This window comes from Notolepis coatsorum (genome assembly GCF_963971535.1).
Source record: "Notolepis coatsorum genome assembly, chromosome: 1".
In the NCBI taxonomy this organism is placed as follows: Eukaryota; Metazoa; Chordata; class Actinopteri; order Aulopiformes; family Paralepididae; genus Notolepis; species Notolepis coatsorum.
This window is the reverse complement of record NC_140165.1, coordinates 54,629,648-54,646,118: the sequence shown is the minus strand read 5'-3', so window position 1 is coordinate 54,646,118 and position 16,471 is coordinate 54,629,648. Positions and strand designations below refer to the sequence as shown.

Here is a 16,471-nt window from a genome sequence, read left to right as displayed (position 1 = left end):
AATACTTGGAATGGCGATCAGATAATTGGAATATTCTTTTTGGGGTACATCCTAGTCAAGGTAAGGGCTATACGATATCAATCTTGCATTGATCCAAGCATGTTTTCAATGCGATCCGACAGTGTGTTTAACGTTAGTACACAACATATGCCGTTGATGGCGATCAAAGCATCAAAAAACTACCCCCCCCCCCCTTTCATGCATTCATGATGAAACATAATACTTATCATATCCATTTGATTTTTTTTTATTATAGCGTGTGTAGGGACAAAACGCCAATGGATTTAGTATAATACATGTTGCGGCCTCCCAGGAATTAGCCCGGATCATTCCGAAATAACACTCATATTCACCACGGTATAAAACGGGAACGTATGGATGGAAAGATTATTTCTTTTTTGCATCTTGAACGGAAGGTTCTTACTGTCAAATGACCATGGTATTGTATCCATAGCTATAATATAGAATATAGTTATAGCTCTACAAACAAGGTGACGGATCCCCATCGATCTACTGGTGGCGTCGCATGGTTTCACACGGTCTCGGAGGAAGCAGCACTATTCAACAGTCACTCTTCGATTCCACCAAGTCTTTTAAAAACTTTAAAAAGACAAGCCATACAAAACGACTACAGTATATTAGCATTTTTATTAACTCAGAGATCAGACTTTTCTCATATTTCTACATGTATGCTTTTAAATTCATCTGCTTTTGATGTATCTTTTTCTTTTATGTTTTTTTTCTTTTCTTCATGCTTTACAGTGAGAGCTCATGCATTAGACCTCATTATTCAATCTGGATATACTACATGGGCGAGTCAATAACAAAAGTGCATGAACCCGTACAGGACTGCAGAGGCTCAACCAACCAATCAACGGAGGCCTCGTGCTGAATGTCTGCATACTCTAGATATCTCTCTTCCAACATGGCTGCCTGTAACCATCGGTAATGAAGACTTTCAAAAGAAAATGCCTAATTTACGTGCAGCGGCAGTTGTTTGGAACATTGGAAAAGCGTGATATTACCGATCAACCACGACCCATTTACGAGCCGGTAAAATATACGATATATATATTTGTCTTATATTAACACAGAGATAGTCGTTTTGTACAAGTTGTTGTCTTATTACTGGATCTCATGAACAAGTCGCAGTGGAACAGTAACACCAGGCTTCTCCAGTGTTTCACCCACGCCACTGTCACACGGAAACCGGGTATTTTCTTTTGAAAGTCGTCACCAACCGTGTAGGAGGATGCCGACTTTGGAAGAAAGACGACTACGCGAAGACGTCCTCGCCCGGGGCCTCCATCGCCGACACAGTGGTCAGAAAGGACAAAAGAAGACAGCCTTCCCATTCATTCAAATCGGCTTCACCTCAAGTAAAAAAAGAAAGAAAAAAACTAAACAAAATAAAAATAAAAGGTAGTTATTATTGGTCCCCTTTTTAAAAAGGTGCCAATGGCACGTCCTGTAGAAATGTAATTAGGCCGGTACCTCCAAAAAAATGCTGAGGTACTTCAGCCTAAAGCAAGGTATGGTTTCTGAATAGGAAAAGGTTTTGTTTGCACGTCCTCAAAGTTAAACACGCATGGTTTTTCTTCTTCTTAACCCCCCCCCCCACACACACACACATTAGCAACCTCAGAACAACCCAAGGATGGACATTCCAAAAAAAGTATTTTTTCTTTCGTTTTTTTTTTCTTAGAAGAGGACAATTCAGGCTACGTTGAAACTATATAAGTTATTATGTACAGTGTGATGATCATGTTGTATGATCGAAGAGGTTGAGGTTAAAAGACAGAGGTGTAGGAGATTCTCACAGCTCTAAAAATAATAATAATAAAAAAAAAAACATTAGATGTCGCGACACAAAGTACGAGAACGGGAGGGGGGAGGGAGACGGACACGAAGACATCCACAATGGAATCAACAAAAAACACAAGAGGTTGTATAAACACGTCACACTTTACACTAAATCGGTTACAGAAGCGTGTAGATAAAATCTTGATCATTCAAAAAAAATTTAAAAAGAAAATAAAATAAATAGAAATTCCAGGAAACATTTATTTTTCTTTTCTTTTGTCATTTTTCTTTTTTTAACACGGTAACCACAAAGAAATACGTTGAAGGTAGAAATCTGGGGAGGGGGGGGGGTCAAACTAAAATTGTCCCAAATAAAAAGAACAACCAAATGAAATGACATGTTGACATGATACTGACATCATCTTTGGTGAGACTCGGTGGGGAGCGGGGGCTGTGTGACTCGAAGGTCATCTTACGAGTCGACACTCGTGTCCCGTTACCAGGCAACGTCTAAGAGCGACTTCTACTGACAGAATTGATCGACCTCGATAGTGGCTGGATTGATGGAATAAAAAATTAAAATTAAAAAGATACAGCCAGACAAAAGTTGCAGCGCTTTGGCTCTGCTGTAAATGACTGCATATGGACGATCACATTGAGAAGTGTTCATTTAACTTGAATTGCATAAGATTTCGCTCTTGCTTTATACTACCAGTGCAACAGAGCTTGAGTCAAAAATGCGCTTTTAAATGCAGGAAAATGCAGAACAGTAGGGAGAGCTGTACATTGGGGAGACAGGACATCGAGATGGGGAAAGAGGCATGCTTGCATAGCACTGAGCCACGCTGTTCTATCATCTAAGTTTAAAAACTGTGTGTGTGTAGCAGTGGTGGGAGTAAGTCACACGTTTTGCAAGTCACAAGTCTTAACCTTCAAGTCTCAAGCCAAGTCCCGAGTTACTGTGTTTAGAATGAAGTCAAGCAAGACGAGTCACAAGTTAGGGCTGTCTTAAATACTTCAAAGCTTCGTTCGATGGGCATGGGATTCGAATATGAAAATAAAATTTCGAATAATAAATTTTTTTATCTCAAAGCTTCGAATTAAAATTGAATATCTGCCCCGAAGTTTCGAATTCCAAAACAAATTCAAAGGTCAGCCCTATCACAAGTCGCTCAGGTCAAGTCGTTCACAAGACAAGTCACGTGACATTCTAATGATCTTCCAGTTTCCATATTTATTTCAACTGAAAGACAGTTGGTCATGGTTGAGTTTTATTTTGATCATTAACCAAAACTGCTCCAGTCAGTGTGTAAACCATAGAGCATGAATCTTACCGATTTAATAATTAGTTTCTGTTAGCTAAAATGCAACGTTAGCTTAGTAACGTTTCAGGAGAACATTAACATTGGCCATATTCACATGGTGGCCATTTTTTGCTGCAGTCTTGTTGGCTCACGCTCAGGTTGGGATTCCTTTCTACCTGCGTTCTGGTAATGGCTGCCGTGTGAATGTGGTCAAGGCCTGTCTGTGTGTTTTTGAATGTTGTGACTGTTGTGTCAGTTCTTGCTGCTCCTCCTCAACACAATTCTTAAAAGGACCAATAGGTGGCCGTTGACTTTGGACAGAACTTATTTTCAAATCCTTAAACCTTTCCAATCACAACGCATCAGGATGCCTCCAGAGCCACGGCAGGCAGCTATGTGTTCGCAGCAGACCTTTCTGTAACATGCAACTGTTACACGCATAACAAGCGTAGCGTGCAACTGTTACGCGCATAACAAGTGCACGCGTGTCATTTGACTTTGTTGTTTTAGCTCCTGCCCCTTAATGGAACAGATTTATTTTAATTTGTGTCAAATATCTTTTTTCTTCTATTGATTACCGTTGAGATAACATTCATACTCAATCTAGTCAAATGAGTTATTTTCGAGTCATCCATCTCAATTCAACGTCTCGAGTCATACAGAGTCTTTTATCAATTCTAGTCAAGCGAATCCTCAGTCCCACCTCTGGTAATGTTGACGTAACCATCCGTGTGCAAACGCAGACCTAACTACTACTGTCATTCAGCACACAGAAAGTATTAACATTATATTCTTTAGTATTTTATGTGTATCATTTGCCGTAAAAAGGAATAGAAGAGATTCATACGAGCGGAATTTCTAGGTTAAAACTTTTGCTATGAATCACAACAGGTCTGTGTCAGTGCAATACCTTCAAATTTACAGTAGGGTTAAAAACTAAATAAAACAACGCTTTTTAAGAGTGCAAGAGGACATTCTCAAGTTATCACACCATATGGAATCTAGGAGGAGGAGGAAAGCAAAAATATTTTAACGACAGCAAAAAACGTTTAACATACTGTTGATTTCCTATGGAATTTGGTATAATCATACAGGCAAACTAAATCATATACTTACAATAATGTGTGAAGCTTTCAATTCACAACTTCAAAATTTGTTTACATTTTCATTCTCTATAAAGTTGCATAATCTGTCAAATTATAACAATCGTGATTTCATTTCATTTTTTAAAAGCGACGATAACGACATTATTACTGGCCCGGGGGGGAGCTAGCACAGGGTTATAAAAAATTAAATAAAAAAATTAAAATAATAAAATACAATTAGAGTGGAATGCAAAATACAGAGCATAAATTAGAATATCCTGGACAGTCAGTATTTGGTGCCTCTCCTCTCAGCAGCACACCATGCAGACCTCCTCCGTGACGCCAGTCCAGCCAGAGGTGCTCCGTCACCCACCGCAGGCTCAGACAGACCAGTTCCACGTAGGACTTTGTCTCCTGGCAAATCAAAGTTAGTTCCAGGAAGTAAAAGCAAGCAAATTGACCCTTTTATTTATGCATTTCTTTGTCGTCGTCCCGTCGTTCCCTGGCGTACGCGGCGACTCAGGTGGCGAGGGAGAACTGGTCCTGCTCGCTGGGCTTCTTCACCCAGGCGCCCAGGCCCGCCTTGTGGAACGCCTTAATCAGGGTCAGCTTGGCGGAGTGGTACTCCTCCGCCGCCTGCTTGGCCTCGTGGTACGTGGCGGGCTTCACCACTCGGATCCTCAGCGTCGAGGAGAGCTTTGGGGGGAGAGAGAGCGAGAGAGGAGAGAAAGAGATGGAGGGAGATAGAGAGAGAAAGAGGAGAGAGGGAGGGAGAGAGACGGAGAGAGACAGAGAGGGAGGGGAGAGACGAGACAGAGAGAGAGGAGGGAGACAGAGGGAGAGAGAGGAGAGGAGAGAGAGAGAGATTTCCATTAAAGAAAAAAATATATATATAAATGGTGCATTTATATAGCAGCTTTTATCCAAAGCGCTTTACAATTTGTTCACTCACACATTCACGGCAGAGGCAACCATGCAAGGTGCCGACCTGCTCATCAGGAGCAATTAGGGGTTAAGTGTCTTGCTCAAGGACACTTCGACACACTGCCCGGGAGGAGCTGGAATCGAACCGGGAACCTCCGAATTACCAGAAGACTGCTCTACCTCCCGAGCCACTGTTGCCCCCGGTCACCAATATACAGGAGTAAATTGACCTGTCAAGCTCCGCCCCCTTTTCCCAGGGAAGCAATAGTTGTGATGGAGAAAAGAGGGCGGGGCTTGAGATAGGTGAAGCTAGTATTACCACAGAACAGGACTCTCACAGACCCACAGAATACAACTTCTGCCAAGCCAATTGGCTTTTTTCAGATTTTTGTAAGACTTTAGGTGTGTTTGATTCGCGGTACCTTGCAGTGCAGGCGCCCGAAGCGGCTATAAAGGGCCTGTTTGCAGAGTCTGGAGGGCCGGCCCAGGTCGTCTTTCCCAGTGGTGGCGTTGATCACCTCCAGCGCCTGGTCTCCCACCGTCCAGTTGACGCTGAAGTTCGGTGCTTTCCCCGGCTGCCGAGCTTCTGCGTTGCTTATTCCTGGGGAACGCGGCACACAGTTCAGAAAGTGGTACCGTACGGTTCTGCTCCGGTCAGAGTCCGTTCACAAAACACCATTTCTATCCTTCACTGAGCTTGAAAAGGTGATGCATCCTTTTATCCAATCTCTGTGATTCTCTCTTCTCAAGTTCAAAGCCAGAATTCCCTTTCCCCTTCTACTGCAAAACGCAGCAACCAGGCTTAGTTTGAACCAAATCTAAGGGACGAGATCCTAGCACCATTAACATTAGCCTCACTGCATTCGTTCAGAATTCATTAAAGATTGTATTGATCATCTTCACGGCTAATGTGTGGTTATTCCTGATCCCTGATCTTTTAATCCCCTATGAGACTGAGAGCCTCTGCTGCCGATAGCAAATACTTATTTAAATATTTCACACCAGAAAGACACATTTCTTGAATTTTATAAACACAAGAAATATATTATTGAACAATTAATTCAACAGAAAATATCCCAAGAAATTTAAATCGGAAATGAATGCTAAATGAAAGTGCATGGAGCCCTCTGCTATCAACTAACACTTTCCATGAGCCCTGCCCATAATGTCCTTTCAAATGGATGACACTGACGGGCCAAGGATGACAAATGGAGCCCCGACTCCTAGGTTTGTGTGGGTGTGCACGCGCGCGATGCATCATCGTCTTTAGAACGTTTGGGTTCTCAACATTCCAATCAAGTTCAAGTTTGTTTATTATTTGTCATAATAAAATACAGAATACTTTATGATGAAATGCTTGTTTCTGTATGAGCCCCTGAGAGAGTGCTACATACAGTAAAAAAAGTAAGTATTAAAAAAAATAAAAAAAAAATTAACTCATTCAACGCCAGTCACGAGTATAGTCGGGTTAACTCGCCAAACGTTCAGCACCAATCATGAGTATAGTCGTGTTTTAATTGTTATTTCTTTTATTAGCAATATCCATTAATTTTCATCCATCCAGCCTGATGTTATCATTGGGAATGGGTCTGAGCTCGCAAAAGGGCAAATGCCACCGCCTACGCCTTCCAGCTGGTATTGCACTCCATTAGAAATGGTGTAGTTTCTTTTCTGGGACGATCCGAACCGTGCAGGCGGGGTTAAAATACTCAGACGAGGCAGGCCATTAGAACGATGGGATGGAACAGTAACCCCGTCCGCCCGTTCATGTGTAACGCTCTGTAATGTGGGACGGACCTCCACGAGCAGTATTTGGAATGGCGATCAGATAATTGGATTATTTCTTTTGCATTACATCAGATCCCAGGTAAGGACTCTATATATAAAATCTTGCGTTGATCTGATATTTCTTTCTACCCCGATCGAAGCTGTGTGTTTGGACTCTGTGTATGCCGTTTACTGTTAGTGGCGGGGCGGGGGCGCGCCGCGGTCGAAGCAACATTCCATATATACACGAGACATAATACCAATAATCTAGCATTGATTTCAGGAATATTCGATAATCAGGCAAAAAATGACAACGTGTTTAGTGTATTCCACTAAAGGGCTATTATCACGTCTTTTCCTGGAATTACTCAGAAGCACCCAAACTATATTCATAGTCAAAACGGAAATGTACGGATGAAAAAACTATCCGTTTTGTACATGTTGACTGGAAGCAACTCACTGACAATCGACGGGTGTACCCATAGCTAAGATATATTTTAAGCACTCGCAAATCTCGCAGTCCCCCCATTGATTAAAGCGATGGCGTAATAGCGCCCTCTGGCGCATTAAGCGATGGTGCAGAATGAGTTAAGAAGTGAGTAAAAAGTAAGTAAAGGAATGTTCAGTCAATATACATAATACAATACAGCGTAAATCACACGCTCCTCCGTCCTCACCGCTGAGCAGAGGCCGGTTGAGGCTGAAGTTCTCCGGCAGGTCCTCGATCTCGGTGATCCTCTGGTACATGGCCCGGGAGAGGTGGTCGGCGTGGTAGAGGCTGCCCAGTATGATGCTGGCGTAGTAGATGGGCTCCGTGAAGTAGCTCATCAGAGAACCCTGGATCCCCACCACGTTCCACCTGGGGGTCGGAGAAGGGCGCGTCACCATCACACACTCGGAAAGGTCTTCATTGCCAAGTAGGTTTTTGCACATACAAGGGTTTTTGTTTTGGTCGTTTGGTGCAACATTTAGGTAGAATGATGGTAGAATATTTAATATTTATATATTAAATATATAAACTAAATAAAAATAGAATAGAATATAGGGTTGAAGGGGACAGCAGCATGAATTGATGTAGATGGAAACATAGCAATACTTATAAGTATATATAACACATATAACAATAGTTAAGGACCGATACCTCATTTCATTGAGATGTAATCAACACAACACAAGGATTCAATGTAATAGATCCTAATATGAGAAATTACGTGATTTAATGTTCCATGTATTTTTTTATTTAATGTTCCATGCTTATTTTATGCCTAATGTTATGTCTGCACTTTATGCCCATGTGTTTATCACTGCTGTGGAGCACTTTGGGCTGCAATTCTTTTATGAAAGGTGCCATACTAACAGGGGAGGAAATTAGGCCACTTTACTGGCCAAATGCTAGTATTTTTTACGTTTGGCTGGTAAAAAAAATCAGATACCCGTCAGTTGGCTGGTAAGCCAAAAAGTTAGTTTCCTCCCCTGCTGGCGAGTATACAAAAAAATAAAACATTCTGCAATCACTGCACTGGCAAACGGTGCGCGTCTTCTGAGTGTTCGCTTTAGTTGACAGTGCCACGAGAGCACTGCACAAGACCACCCGCGGACATATAATGTTTAATAAACGTTTGCGCAGTACTGGCCAACCCGCGGACATATAATAATAAAAGTCACGCGGTACTAGGCTAGCCATCAGGAGCACTTGCAAACAGATAACGTTAAACACAGCAGAAGATGGAAAACAGACAGACTGACCAACGGGGAACTGCATCCAACCCTAGTACAACCCTCGAGTATAAGTTACTAAGGACACATTTAAATCACAGAGGTGTAATGTTAGTCTACTGGAACTGTATACAGTGGTTAGCTTCTAGTTAGCGTTTTAGCTATAGCTGCTTGCTAGCTAACGTTAGCTAGGTGTATCTGTTATGACTATAATGTTTCCAAAAAAGCACCGGACTACGACGTAAGGTTAGACAATTTATTTCATGCTCAAAAGCCCCTGGCTTGCACATCGCAGTCACGAAAGGGGCTAGCTCAACCAGTGCACTGTGCACAACAGCACACCAACCACAACACTTGACGGTACTTCACAGCACTGTCGTAAGACCACCGTGCTGTCTTAAAGGCACAGTGTGCCTACCCAGATGCATACACAACATTGACGTGGCTTGACATACAAAGAAGTAATTATCACAATTAGCGATTTTTTTTGTCTGGTAAAAAATCTGTTTGGCTGGTAAAAAAAATCAGATACTCGCCAGTTGGCTGGTAAGCCAAAAAGTTAGTTTCCTCCCCTGCATACTAATACAGTTCACGTATGTGCTCAAATGAAACAGCAGGGTGAAGTGGCCCGTTGGTGCCAGAGGGTCCCTGCAGTTATTCTGGTAACATGGTGTTTGAAAGAAACACCTGGCAGAGGCCTTGGTTGACTCCCATCATGGACACAAAACAGTTTAAATCAGTCACAGGCAGTGGGGAATCTGCTTTCACAAACAGTATACATTTTTTTAAATCAACGTCATTGTTCTGGAGAATTTCTATGATAATGCGATTCTGGCCAGGGGGGATGGGGGGCATATCTGTGTCACGGGCTCCCTGCCGATTAATCAAAAGACCCAATCAACCCCCCCCCCCCCCCCATGCCCCTGATGACACCTGGAGCACGGCTGCTGTGACAGAGAGAAACGAGTGATTGCAGCGTGACAAGTGACACAATTTAGCCTCTTTACAACACATAATCAGAATAATTGCCATTCCAATCCGACTAAGTGGGAAAACGCTTTTCCCCCCTCCGCACTTACTGTAAAATCGGACGTGCGATGAACAAAAGTTAAAGCACTCCTGCCATCTCACGTCCTGCTCTGAAAGGTGAGCCCTGGGCTAAGTTCAGAGTTCTGCTGATGTCATCGTGTACAATTTAAATGGTTCATATTAGGGATGGAACAGTTAGTAGTAAAAATAAATCATAAATGTTCAATATAGGTTTCTTCTCTCTTTCTCACAGAGCAAACATAATAACAATATATTGTTTTTATATGTGTAATATGGACCTCGAGTCTGGGAGAAAGTCTTCATCATCAAACAAACCTGCCTACAATATTTAACGAATGCAGACACCATCTATTACCATTCATTATAATTACACTCGCACAACATACAGAGATCATCCACGGTCTGTGTGAAATTAAGAAAAAGCCCAACTGTGTCAAGTCACTAGCCTACCAAGTTCAAGTTCTTTAATAGTTGTCATACAGAAGTACAGAATACTTTCATACAAAATGCTTCTTACTGTTACGCTCCAGAGACTGTGCTAGACAAGATAGTATCAAATAACATAATAACATAATATAGCATGAATTTAGAAGAAGAAAATGAGGTCACAGTGTTCGGTATAGACATATGTACAATGTTCTGAGTTACCATATAATATACAATACACAATACTATGCAGTGTACTAATGTACAGTACTATCTAGTGCAAAGCAGAAATGGGATGAGGTACAATTTTAGGTACAATTTACAGTAAGGTGTACGAGTTGTAGTGCAATCCTTCATCCATAAATATAAAGTGTGGGGAGTGGGTGCTACAGTGTGTTTGTTTAAAGTGGGTGTGTGCTATAAAGTGTGTGGAGTGGGTGCTACAGTGTGTTTGTTTAAAGTGAGTGTGTGCGTGTGGATGTGTGTGCTATGTGCGTTTGGTGGTTGTTGTTGTGTAGTGTTCATTCATTGTTCGTTTAGCAGCCTGATGGCCTGGGGATAGAAGCTACTTCTGAGTCTTTCTGTGCTCGCCTTGAGACTCCGGTATCGCTTGCCTGACCGCAGCAGTTCAAAGAGGCAGTTGTTCGGGTGACTGGAGTCTTTAATGATTCTCTTAGCCTTGCCCTTGCAACGCTTGTAGTAAATGTTCTGGAGGGTGGGGAGCCCCCCTCCAATTGTGCGTTCGGCTGAACGTGTCACTCTTTGTAGTCTGCTTCGGTCTTGTGCAGTGCTATTCCCAAACCAGGAGGTGATGTTGCCGGTCAAGATGCTCTCTATTGTACATGAGTAGAAGTTCTTAAGGATCTTCTGGCTGACTTGGAACTTCCTTAGGCGCCTGAGGAAGTAGAGGCGTTGTCGTGCCTTCTTCACCACACTGTTAATGTGTGTGGTCCATGTCAAGTCCTCGGATATGTAGGCTCCGAGGTACTTGAAGCTGTTGACTCTCTCAACCGGTGCCCCGTCGATGCTGAGGGGGCTGTAGTCCTTGACCCCCGACCTCCTGAAGTCCACAATCATCTCCTTTGTTTTGCTGACGTTCAGGGAGAGGCTGTTTTCCTGGCACCATCCCGCCAGGACCTTGACCTCTTCCAGGTAGGCCCTCTCGTCGTTGGCAGAGATCAGGCCCACCACCACTGTGTCGTCAGCAAATTTGACGATTGTATTGCTACTCCGCTGAGCCACACAGTCGTGTGTGTACAGGGAGTAGAGGAGGGGACTCAGAACACAGCCCTGGGGGGCCCCTATGTTGAGGGTGATGGATGAGGAGGTGCAGTTGCCTGCTCTCACCACCTGGGGTCTGCCAGTCAGGAAGTCCAAGACCCACTGGCAGAGGTCATAGCCCAAGCCCAGGTCCCTGAGCTTGGCTATGAGTATGGAGGGGACTATGGTATTGAATGCCGAGCTGTAGTCGATGAATAGCATTCTCACATAGTTCCCCTGCCTCTTGTCCAGGTGTGATGCTGCTGTGTGCAGCACATGGGATATGGCGTCCTCCGTGGACCTGTTGGGGCGGTATGCAAATTGCAGGGGGTCCATGTTGATGGGGAGGGAGGAGCAGTAGCCCTTTACTAGCTTCTCAAAGTACTTCATGGCTATGGAGGTGAGAGCTACAGGGCGGTAGTCGTTGAGGCAAGCAGGCTTGGATTTTTTGGGTACAGGGATAATAGTGGACTTCTTCAGGCAGGTGGGGATGACAGCCTGTTCTAAGGACAGGTTAAATATGTCAGTGAATACTGGGGCCAGTTGGTCGGCACAGACTTTTAGGACGCGGCCGGGGATGCCGTCCGGACCTGCTGCCTTCCTGATATTCACTTTTTTAAAGGTCCGCCTCACCTCATGCTCTGTTACCCTGAACACTGCGCCTCCATCAGCAGCCGACCCCCCCCCCCCCATTGCCGAGGCTTGTGAGCTGGTGTTGTTATTACCAGCATCAAACCTCGCATAGAAGGTATTGAGGTCGTTTGCTAAGGAGATGTCACTGTTCAGTTTGAGGGAGGCGCCTTTGTAGTCTGTCATCGTTTTGAGCCCCTGCCACATAGCTCTAGAGTCAGCTTGTTCAAACTGGAGTTCAATTTTATCCCTGTAGCGCCGTTTGGCCTCTGACACTGTCCTCCTTACGTTGTGTCGCGCCACCTTGTGGTCATTCATGTTGCCTGCCACTAGGCCGTCATTGTATGCTTTGGTGCGCTCTCTCAGAGCTTCACGGACGGATTTGTCTACCCAGGGTTTTTGATTTGGGTAAACTTTCATTTTGGTAGTGGGGATTGTTTCTTTCACCCTAGTACAAACATAGTCCAGCACTGTCTCCGTGTAGACATTAATGTTATCTGTGTCGCGGAACACATTCCAGTCTGTGTAGTGAAACACTGACCGGATCGTCTCTTCTGACGTCAGATCCCATTTCTGCACCTCTCGCGAGACTACGGGAGTACTTTTAATTCTCTGTTTGTACTTTGGTGAAAGAAAAATTGACGCGTGATCTGATTTACCAAAGCCACTATCAGAATGAGCCTTGTAGCCACCTTTAAATTGCGTGTAACAGTGATCTAGGATGTTACCGCCTCTGGTGTTGCAAGTCACATGCTGATAGAAGTCAGGCAATACCTTTCTCAGATTGGCGCTATTGAAATCTCCCAGTACTAAAATGGCGGCGTTAACGTTAGCCACTTGTATTCTATTTACCTCGTCGTGTAGTCTGGAGAGCGCAACCTTGTTGCTGGCTTGCGGTGGAATATACACTCCGATCAGGACGATCGCCGTTAACTCCCTCGGGAGGAAGAAAGGACGACACTTGATGGTTATATATTCCAGTTCTGGGGAGCAGTGGTTGGATAATTCCTTCACGTTCGTTGGATCGCTCCAATTTTTGTTAAACATGAAGGCAATACCTCCTCCACGTTGTTTACCGGACTCTGATGACCGATCCTTGCGATGGATAAAGAAGTGATCCGCTGGTTGAATTGCGTGATCTGGAACCTCCGGTGTGAGCCATGTTTCGGTGAAGCAGAGGACATTGCAGTCCCTAACGTCTCTTTGATATTGAATCCTTGCTCGGATGTCATCCAGTTTATTGTCAATTGACTGTACATTGGCTAGCAATATACTGGGCAGTGGTGTACGGTGGCGTCTGGATCTCAGCCTGTTACGGATCCCAGCCCTCTTTCCTCGTCGTCTTTTCCTGGGCTCTGGGAACAAAGGATCTGGTCCTAATCTCCGGAGAATTTCTTCAGGCCATTGATGCGGTTCGGAAAGCTGATCCAGCGAGTAATCCAGTTGGTAAGTTTCCCGTAATCCAATGTCTATGAGTGACTGACGGTCATATACATTAAATGCACCAACAGTTGGTACGCACAAAACTCTAAAAACTATAAATATTAACAAAAGTAAACACAGTCTCGACGGAGCGAACAGAGAGGCAGCCGGTCGGAGCGGCGCCATCATGTAAAGCTGGACAGCTGACAAGACAGTAGCCTAAGCAGGACTGAAGTGTATTGAAAGCAGATCTCCCTGCACTATTCCTATTACACTAGCACACTATTACACAAGCATTCATTAAAATAGAATATTTGTTGTTGATCGATTAGAACATTTTTGGAGAATGAGGGTCCTTGGCCTGCTATAGTTTCATCCAAATTGACCCTGTAGTTTGCGAGACTAGCTGCGGACAGAGGAATACACAAACATATACGACCAAAAGCATAACCCCCCCCCCCCCCCAAGGCTACCACCTGATGGAGGTAAATATTAAATTTTTTAACCTTTTAACCTTTTAATTATCCAGGCAAGCAATTAAGAACAAATTCTTATATACAAAGGCAGCCTGTCCAAAAAACAAAGGCCTTTTGTGGGAAGGGGGGGGGGGGGGAGGCTGCAACAAAAACAAGGTTATGTACAAGCATACAAGTTAGGGATGCTCGATATTGGCTTTTTTACCGATACCGATATTGTCCAACTCATAATTTCCGATACCGATATCAACCGATACAGATATATGCAGGGTTTCCCCCCCCCCCAAAAAACAGAATAATTTCAGGTAATTAACATTACATATCTCTTGTCGTGTAATTAACACAACATTATGCATACTTTGACAATAAATAAAATAATAATTTGTTCTTACTTGCTTGCCTGGGTAAATAAAGGTTAAATAAATGTAAAAAAAGAAAAGAAAATATATATATATATTTTTTTTTAAAAAGCGATACCGATATTTTCCGATATCACATTTTTATGCCAATATCGGACATCCCTAATACAAGTAAATAAAATACTAAATGACAGTAGCAATAGTATACAAGGACAACAATAAATAAGGGAGAGAGGGAAAAAGAGAAAGGAAGAGTGAGAACCAGAGGGAGAGTGAGAACCAGAGGGAGAGAGAGAAGAAATGGGGAGAGGTAGGTTAGGGGGCTTAGGGGGAGGAGAGAATAGTCTGAGGGCTATGCATGAGAAATATAGTACACACACACCTGGCGATCTTGTCACTGCAGGACATGGTGAGCAGCCTCTCTCCCTGGAGCACCCCGTCCCACGTCTGGATGGTGTTGCTGGACCGCACAGGGATGGTTCCCTCCCCCGACTCTATCTTGGTGCGCAGCTGACCGCGAGCTTTCCTGTTGGGATGTCTGTCCCCCTGATCTGTGGGGTGGGAACGACATTGAGAGAAATTTCTACTGTATCTAGCCACCAGCATGGCAGTGGTGCCACAAGGGCGTCATTTTCTGTGATTATGGGCACCGTGGTGCTGTTGCTAGGGACACGGTCTGCATTTTATATTTATATTTATGTTGGAACCCCATGTTCCGGAACGCTGCCTCAGATCCACGGATAAGGTCCTCCTGGTTCCTTACAAAACTAGCCTGGTCACCCGGGGGGGCCGGGGACCCATGCTCTCGAACGCCTTGCCCTTGGATCTTAGGCTAGCAGAGTCTTAAGTCAGTTTTAAAAACACATCTGTATATTAAATGTTTTTCCTAAGGTTATGGGTTTAGGTCAGCTCTGATTGCATAAACTGTTTTACCAATCTGCCTACAAATCCTGTTTGAAAGGTTTTTTGTCTCTTTTTCTCTTGTTTTATTTTCCATAAAAATATGTTTCGCCTTTGCTGATGTTTGCTGTTTTGAACATGTCTGTAAAGCACTTTGTAACTTTGTTTGGAAAAGCGCAAAAAAAAATTATTCATATAGTGCTTTTATCTAAAGCGCTTTACAACTTGTGCCTCACATCCACACACCGACGGCGGAGGCAACGATGCAAGGTGCCGACCTGCTCATCGGGAGCAGTTAGGGGTTAAGTGTCTTGCTCAAGGAGGAGCCAGAATCGAACCCGGGAACAGTCTGATTACTAGACGAGTGCTCTCTAACTCCTGAGCCACTGTCGCCCCCCTCATAAGTACCATCAGCATGGCCAAAGTGGACCAAATGGAACACCCTCTTGCATATTGACCATATTCTTTGGAATTCAGGTTGGGCTTCCTTTCCCACACTGTTCCCATCTTAGGTGGAAAGGTGCCTCCACTTCCCAGTAAGGGTGGGGGGAAAGAATCGACACAACAATACTTTTGTGAAATTTTCCATGCTGATATTAGATCGATACATGCATCGATATTCATAAAAACAATCCTGTTTTACTGCATTAATTGTCTGAAAACATGACCTTATTAGATAAAACAGATGATGTTTATATATTTACAGTATATTGCAGATGTTAACAAACTTTTCCGTTGGGGACGTCATTTGCAGTTGTAAAAAAGGTAAATAAATGTGTAAGTGTGACATTACAACATGTTGACTCACTGGTCAACCCGCCCAGCCACTCACCCTCCACCCCGGCCTCGTGTGGGGAGAAGATGCGGGCGTCTCCGCAGGGGGAGGTGCTGATGTAGAGGTGGAACTGGACGTTCTCCTTCAGCCTGAAGCCCTGCTTGTTGTCACACCGGGTGAAGATGGACTTCTGCTGCTCCTCTTTGTTGTTGCTGTGTTCGCAGAAGACGGATGATGCAGTGAGTGTGATAAAGAGGTGGCACCCGCCCCACGGCACGCCGTTAAGGTTTTATTCTCCCGCTATATATATATATATATATTAGGGGTGTAATGGTACACAAAAACCACGGTACGGTACGTACCTCGGTTTTGAAGTCAAGGTTCGGTATGGGTTTTCGGTACAGTGGGGGGAAAGTTTGGCTTTCCATGTTCCACTCAGGGGTGATGTAGTGTGCAGTAACTAATTGTACTTGTAGGGCTGTCAACGAATATTCTATATTGAAATTAATAATCGACTTGTAATTATTATTTTTTTTATAATAATAATTATATTAGATTGTGAAAAAAACAGCCC

General features: G+C 43.7%; 1 protein-coding gene across 2 annotated transcripts in view; it reads right to left on the bottom strand.

Moving 5' to 3' along the window:
* Positions 1 to 360: 360 nt before the first annotated feature.
* Positions 361 to 16,471, bottom strand: part of adarb1a (adenosine deaminase RNA specific B1a) — a 29,187-nt gene continuing 13,076 nt past the window's right edge. The window contains exons 5-9 of one of the 2 annotated variants that reach the window (XM_084323128.1): positions 15,931 to 16,109; positions 14,605 to 14,773; positions 7,561 to 7,742; positions 5,539 to 5,717; positions 361 to 4,888 (exon numbers count right to left, since the gene is read on the bottom strand). In XM_084323128.1, coding sequence (XP_084179254.1) covers positions 4,712 to 4,888; positions 5,539 to 5,717; positions 7,561 to 7,742; positions 14,605 to 14,773; positions 15,931 to 16,109 — 886 coding nt within the window. In that variant the 3' untranslated portion in view covers positions 361 to 4,711. The remainder of the gene's footprint in view (positions 4,889 to 5,538; positions 5,718 to 7,560; positions 7,743 to 14,604; positions 14,774 to 15,930; positions 16,110 to 16,471) is intronic. The other variant, XM_084323129.1, reaches the window with a different exon arrangement.